The sequence below is a fragment of the Phalacrocorax carbo genome, chromosome 5 (assembly GCF_963921805.1).
Source record: "Phalacrocorax carbo chromosome 5, bPhaCar2.1, whole genome shotgun sequence".
NCBI classification, from domain to species: Eukaryota; Metazoa; Chordata; class Aves; order Suliformes; family Phalacrocoracidae; genus Phalacrocorax; species Phalacrocorax carbo.
Window position 1 is genome coordinate 12889121 of NC_087517.1, and position 7778 is coordinate 12896898.

Genomic DNA, 7778 nt, shown 5'->3' on the forward strand with positions numbered 1-7778 from the left:
CCCTTCTCCCCTCACAAAGTGAGGGCTGGAGAGTATGGCTGAGCTGTGTTCGTCCACACCAAGGCCCAAATGTGCCAGGAAAGTCTTCTTTTTTTTGCTCCAGCTCTCCAGCAATGACAAAAGTCATTGGAAAAAGAGATTTGAAGACAATCCATTTCAAAAGGCTGTACGTTTTTCCTGGTGCCTCTGCTGAAGCGGAGGGTGCTGTACACAGGACAGCTCTTCGGGGCTCCCGTAAGCCAAACCACTCTGTGCAACCCCTGTCTCAGTTGCGCCTTCCCCAGTCCTTGCCTGATCCTGTTTTTTTCCTTTGCTCAGAAATACTCAAAATGGCAAAAAGTAAAACAGGTGGGGAGAATCCTGCTGCCATGAGGTAATGGGGGGAGAGGGGTGATGAGCGCACACACCCCTGTACCTTTACTTACAAACCAGAGCAATGAATTGAGGTAATGCTGGTACTGTGCAAGTCTGCAAAGAGAAATCAAATCTGGTTCTGAATTCTGATTAATCTAGTGAACTCTAAATGCTTGTTTTATTTTAGTCACCTAGGCCTAGGTGCATCTTAAGTACATCCTTCCTGCAGCTCTGGTTCCATCTGAACATTAAACCCAAATCCACACCTATTAGCACAGAAAAAAAGAAAACCCATCCTCCTCATGTTTCCCTTTGCCCAGACATATCCCCACTACCACAGGAGATATGGGCTTTACAGGCTGGTGAAAAGTCCTCTCCAGAGTGTCGGCCTGGCCTGTTTCATGGGCTCCATGGTAACCGTACTTCATGACCATCATTGCACCTCAGCAAGCCTTGTGGAAAAGGAGGGTCCTTTTATTTAGCTACGTGAGCGTTTGGGGCATGCAGGGAGAGGATTACAATTCAATGCCACTCATGCAGTCAGACTTTAGCAATGATGAGCTGTCTCTGTCCTTCTGAAACCTGTTGTGCTTGACTGGGAAAGCTAAATGTATCTTCTCATGGATGGTAGGATGGCGGTGGAGTTCCCCAAAATGAACAGACCTTGTACAGGTTACCCAGTTCAGGGCCCAGAAACACAAAAACATTGGATTTTCATGTTATTCTGTGCCTGCTTTTACATACACATGGGCACACAAAGAGACAGAACGTCTTCTATGGCAAAACACAAGTTGTGCACCTCTCTGGTTCTGCCCTCCTTTGCAGTTTCCCCCTTTCTTCTGTTTTTGTCCTCCCTGCAAGGTCATTTCAGCTTTTTTCCCCCCCTCCCTAGAGCAGTTACCAAAACAGTAAGCACATCACTGTCTCTCCCTCCTAAACTAGGCCACTGAAGAGAAAGAAGAAATGGAGGAGCTGCAGGCCTATAACAGACGGCTCCTCCACAACATTTTGCCAAAGGATGTGGCAGCCCATTTCTTGGCTCAGGAGCGGCGCAATGATGAACTGTACTACCAGTCCTGTGAGTGCGTGGCTGTCATGTTTGCCTCCATAAGCAACTTCTCAGAGTTTTATGTGGAGCTGGAGGCCAACAATGAAGGGGTGGAGTGCCTGAGACTGCTCAACGAGATCATTGCTGATTTTGATGAAGTAAGTCACAGAAAATCTAGGTGGGCAGAGTGCATCGAATCAATGAGTTTAGCTGGGGTTACCTGAGCTCCTGAAGGAAGGTGGTTTATTGAATCCTTGTACCATGGTTCATTTCTCCTTGTTCTAGAAGTCATTAATTCTTTTTCTTTTCTCATTAAAATCCCTTCTATTCCCTTGTTGCGCCTCCAACCAGCTAGTCCCCTTTCTTCTTATACTTTGCGTAGTGGAGGCTCTGTCCAGTACTTTGTAGTGCTTGGACCGAGGGAGGCCACATGGCAAGGACGTTACCAGCATGTATGCGTTTGTCACAGTTTATTCACTTCTTTTACTTTTGTGATATAGATAATAAGTGAAGACCAATTTCGGCAGCTGGAGAAGATCAAGACCATTGGCAGCACATATATGGCTGCATCAGGCCTCAACGATTCCACTTACGACAAGGAAGGGAAGACGCATATCAAAGCTCTGGCTGATTTTGCCATGAGATTAATGGACCAAATGAAATACATTAATGAACATTCATTCAACAACTTCCAGATGAAGATAGGTAATGTCACTATTTATTTACAGGATTAAGTATAGGTAGCAGTCATTCTGAAGTGGGGCTTTTATGGACAGTAAAAAACCACAGATGTTACTGTAGCTGTACAGTGCTGTTAGCTGTCTTGTGCCTGGTGACCACTTCACCTCCCTGAAACATCGGAGCAGTTTTGTTAGGGTGGCAGCATTATTACTGAAGCTCCCTGGAGGATTAGGAGCAGTTGGGCAACTGACCCTGGTGCAGAGAAACTCTTACCACAGCATGGTCTCACATGGGCTCGCGTCCATTTTGCCTGTGGTGTGCTCCCTGCCCACACACCCTGTGGTCCCCATCTCTGCCATTCTTGGACATTAAATTGTCTTTCAAGTCAGGGACTAAAAAGAGACAGAAAAGGAGAAGGAGAAGAAATGTGAGGCTATCAGGTGTGTTATTTGTTCTGGAAGGCCACAGGGCTGCTGCCTCGCAGGTGCTCAGCATTGCAGCAACTGTGTACTGACTTCCAAGTGAGCAGCTTGCCTGGCAGCCGGATGGCAAATAAACCTTATCCTGTTATCTGGTACTGGCAAGTAGCTCTGGATTGGGCAGATCCAGCCCATCCTGCCAGTCAGACAGGCACAGTGGATCAAAGAAAGCAACTTTTCTTTAAATGGTTCTTTCCCCATAGTTTGGCCCTAGCTTTACAAGTCAGGGTAAAGCACAAGTAAACCGAATGAACCGCAGGATGTTTTTTTATTGTCTGAAAAAAAATAACTTGCCTCAAGCATCGTGTGGTTCACATGTGATGGATCTAAACATTGTGGGATTTCTCCTCTCCTTCCAGGCCTCAATATTGGTCCTGTCGTAGCTGGAGTGATAGGAGCACGCAAACCCCAGTACGACATATGGGGCAACACGGTGAATGTAGCCAGCCGAATGGACAGTACAGGTGTGCCTGACAGGATTCAGGTAAGGCCTTCACTGGAAAACTTACATTGCCAGCCCTGTGTCACTTACGGGTTCTGAAACTTAATTAGAATCGGAATTTTTGTTTCATTTTATTCCTTTATGCCATGCATTTACTTACTTACACAGTACTGAAAGAAAAGCCAGCTGGGGAGTGCTAGTGATAACATCAAGTTTTGCCTTTTCAGCTTGACCAACTTGGCAATGTTTGGTCAAAAACTTGCAGGTTAGTTCTGGGTGGAAGTGGTGAGCCGAGTTTCCTTTCCCAAGTGCCTCCCTGGCCCTATAAGCACAGTCCCGCTGTGACACCTGTGCTGCCGGCTTTGCTGGTCGGCTACGTGCAACTGTAGGTTTATCTTCCAAGGGCTTGATTCAGATATGTATTTCTGTAATTCACTGCTGTGTTCACAACGCCATATGTGTTGTGAGGCTAGCAAGGATCCAGGCATCAGCAGGGTGGGGATCTATAACTAAAGAGGACGGTTTAAGGGGTTAATGGAAACTCTCTGGTACTCAAGTGTCCTTGGCCTTCAGACAGTGACCTTGCCAATGATTCAGTTCCACTGTCCTGCTTTCACTAAGCAAATGTCCACAGTAACAGATTGTCATTCCTTGGGAAAGTACTGAAGGGATATAAAAATAGTTCGAGTAACTGATGTAAAACCCAAGAGGGAAAGCCATGCTGTTTCTTTCAAGCAGCCAGCTAACTAGATCAGTATTTATCCAACATCCTTTAAACTTTCCTACAAGGCGGTCTGTGAACAATTTTCATTCTAGTTAAGCAAATCAGCAGAGCAATGTTACAGTAATAGGAAGCCAGAAATTGAAATATTTAACACTACCTGAAAAAGGGTGAGAAAACACACTGTAATAAATAAATAGGAAATATGTTCTTTCAACTTCTGTTATTCTGCAGTACAAGTGATTCTTTTTGAATGGCATCTGCAGAGAGAATTTGGATGCTGGCTAGATTATTCCATTTGTTCAGTCTTTCTCATTGCCTGCTACCTTCTCCTTCATAAAAACAAACTCCTGAATGACTTCTAAATTGTACAGCCGCCATGTAATTTCTAAGTCATTTTTGAGGACTTCTAAAATATGTTTAACCTGTTTTCCAGCTACTGCTCCAGTGATATAATAAATGCATCTGAGTAGACTGAACTGCCAGGTGCATTTTTAAATATGTGCCTCGTTTCTTTTTATCCTATGACCTCCATGAAAAATTGGGGGGGGGGGGGGGGGGGGGGGGGGGGGGAGTGTGTGAGGAGTTCCCCCCAGTTGCATACCGTGTGTGACTTCTGTAGTGTCTCCATTTCTAAAGGTTGTTCTACAGCTTGTGCCAACCTTCTAATTAGTCACTGATATGCAAAAGTCAACTGACTTAGAAACAAATAGTTGCTCTTACTTCAATTTCGTCCGTGGGTTACTCCAAAAGCAAATGAAAAGACTGTATGGAAGGCAGGAGAAGCATCTGCTTACTCTTGTTTATTCTGCAGGTAACCACAGACATGTACCAGGTTTTAGCAGCCAACAACTATCAGCTGGAATATCGAGGGGTCATTAAGGTCAAAGGCAAAGGAGAAATGACAACCTACTTTCTAAATGAAGGGCCTCCAATTAGTTAGCACCGACTGCAGCGTCACTTGAAGATGGCATTTGCATTACACAAGATTGTGAATCAGAGAAGAATCACTTTTTTGGCAGCAAAGCTGAAAGGCGGCGCAGTTGAAATTTCACACCGTGACTCTAGAGCTGGTATCAGCAAGCTCTTTGGCCACCCATCACAAAAGGCAAGCGAAAGAAACCACCATGGAGTTGTTCCTGGCTGAGTGCTAAGTCGACCAAAGATGTGTACTACAGAGTTCACAGATAAAAGACATGAATTCGGAGTTTTTAAAAAAGGCTGCTACTACAGGATGCTATAAGAAGCTATTTAAGTATTTATTGACGCAACACAACATTTATTCGGTTGAAGGAATGTATGATTCACTACAAAGCATTATTTTGGAATGGATTTGCACTCCCATAATGTTTCCATCCCATACTGCCAGCTATTTGAAGTGTACCACTGTGCTTTTATTAGCTGTTTTGAATGGGCTTTCAAAATTGACACCCACTGTTGCAGCACACAAAAAGGCCTTTTAGAAGGGCATCAGTAATGTTTTAGTGTGAAAAGACATCATAGCCCTGGCCCCCTCTTTTCCCTTCTTCTACACAGCTAAATGACTGCTCTTCTGAGTGGGGCTGGCACAGCCGATGAAGGGGAAGACCGAGATAAAGAAAGATGGCTCTACAACCATATTTATTAAAAAGTCTTCTGTGCTCTTCTTTGGTATATATCAGTTTACATGGGAAAGACTAGATGTAAACAAGAGACACTTTGTGGGGAGAACTCCCCTGAAATTTGTCGTGGTTTTTTTTGTATTTTTTATTTTGTAATATTGAAAACATGGAGATCTAACAGATATACCAAATTCTATATTTTGTAAATTATATATAAATTAGAAGGCAGGCTGTCCACACCAAGGTGTGGTGGGAGGTGTATATAACCTGTAGACTTTTGTGTAGGTTTTTTTTTTTTTTTTTTTGTGCATAATACTCTGAACACAGACTTGGCAGTTTTCAGATTATCACTATACAATCAACCAACAACAAACAGGTGAGTTTCCAGGCTGAATCAGATGCATTTTAAAATGAAAATCCAGAAAAATCTACAACCCCAAAGAAGAGGAAAATACAAAATGCAGTAGTCACACAGTTGTTCCATGCAGCATTCAAGCAGAGGGTGGCATCTTAACAAATGGAAACACAGGACCTCTGAGTTTTAGCTACTGAGACGGTATGTCAAACGTGAAAAAGAGCTCTAAGCAAATCTTCTAACTAACGCTAACAGGAGCTCTTATAAGAAGAGAAAAAAGGCAAAAAAGCTCATTTGAACTTTTTTTTAAAAATATTTTTTTTTATAGGAGGTCTTAATAGAATCCTGCCAATATGAGAGTTGTCTGATATTTTAACTGCCATTTGCCATTACAAGGAACTACGTACTGCAGCATCAAGTTGACTTTCTTGTAGTAGGCACTTATTTAAACTGAGTCACTGATTTTCAATTTTCAGGAATTAGGTGATCTTCAAAGAAGGTTATGATGGCAAGTGTGTGTATATGAGGTGGTCGACCTTAAAATACAGTGCCATTGATACTGTGTTGGACATCTTTATCACTAGTGGGGGGGTTTATGAATAGTTCAGTGTTATCATTTATGTACCTTTTTTAACTATTAAAGAAAGAAATCCCGTGATATTTTATTAAAAAAAAGAAAATTTTTAAAAAAGCTATATTTTTTATATTCTATGAGGGGAGAGTTTTGTTATTGAATTTGGCTAGCACTAAAAATGACTCCAATCTTTTGACATGTAATAAAGTTCTTTTCCACTCTTCTCAGGGCAGAATTATTGTAGTACTAACAGCTTAATGATTGCACTATGGTGGTGGTGATTTATTTTTTCCTACTCGACAACAAGAATAAGTGAAAATCCATGGGCCTGTCTTAATTAATTTGCCATATTGCTAAGCATAACCCAAGCATTAAGCCATTTAAACGCCAGCTTAAATGGCATCGCCCCTTTCCTTCTCCCTTCCACTAGGAAACATCTCCAAAAAGTATAGTATATTGACTTCTGTAAAACTGCCAAGTCTGCCCTTGTACTATACTTTTGCTCCTTTACATCTTTCCTGGTTTGCAAAATACTTAAGTTGCATCATGCTGTTATGCCTTTCTTCCCCTCCTCCACCTTCCATCCCTTTTACGCCTCACTGAGTTTCATTACCTTCACGCCATACACTCGGTTTTTAGGTTTGCTTTCTGCTTTACAAAAGTCTGCGGTCGTCTTAACTTTTGATTCATCTTATGAAGTTGTGTTGTCAATGAAATTTCAAGTCCCCAGTATCTCTAGCTGTGATTGTTGACAGTGTGTCATGATCATTTCAAGGGGTATTCACACACTCTTTACTCTGGATCTTGCAAAAATGGATACAGTTATGATTTCCCATGGAAATTTAAATCTATTTAAGTAATTTAACTATATTAAACACTGTTTCACTGGTAAATAGTCTCTGTTTTATTTTTGCTGCGTGTGGCTAGTGAAGCGCTCAGACGTGAGTTGTGTAGGCGGTACTGAACCTGCAACTAGAAACATCCAATTCTTGCCCAGCATTGCTGGATGGCTGCACCACACCAGCACGCTGCACTACCCAGTTACAGCGCCTCAAGGTCTTGGCTGAAGGGCAAACAACAGCCCCAGGGTTCCTCTTGTGCACCCGCTTGCCTTGCAACGTCAGTCTCAGGCTAGCTGACAAAGCCTCGCTGTGGCACTATGGTTAAATATATTGGTAGTACTGAATAGCTTAAATTTTTTGTCTGTCCTATTAAAAAAACAACGTGTTTTAAAAAGTACATCACCTTTGCCAAAGAATTCCCCAGGTAGGTCGGTACTTGCCCTCTCAAGGACACCTGGAAGGAGGCAGCAGTGCTTGCCAATGCACCATTTTCCATTGTTAGATAAAAAGCAATATAGTTATGTGTAGCATTTACTAACAGAAGCCTGAAGTATAACTGGGAAACAAAAAGCTGCAGCTGTCACCTGACTTCTTTTAGTTGCGGAGACATTACGCAGGTAACTGAGAGACTTACGATCTGTTACTTGGTAGGAGGGATTGTGTAAGTGTACTGAGAATGCA

The 7778-nt window shown here is 42.6% G+C and overlaps 1 protein-coding gene across 1 annotated transcript in view; it reads left to right on the plus strand.

The window, feature by feature from the left end:
- Nucleotides 1-7148, plus strand: part of ADCY5 (adenylate cyclase 5) — a 215869-nt gene extending 208721 nt beyond the window's left edge. Inside the window, exons 18-21 of the mRNA XM_064451210.1 lie at nucleotides 1297-1560; nucleotides 1903-2107; nucleotides 2922-3046; nucleotides 4540-7148. Coding sequence (XP_064307280.1) covers nucleotides 1297-1560; nucleotides 1903-2107; nucleotides 2922-3046; nucleotides 4540-4668 — 723 coding nt within the window. The 3' untranslated portion in view covers nucleotides 4669-7148. The remainder of the gene's footprint in view (nucleotides 1-1296; nucleotides 1561-1902; nucleotides 2108-2921; nucleotides 3047-4539) is intronic.
- Nucleotides 7149-7778: the final 630 nt, after the last annotated feature.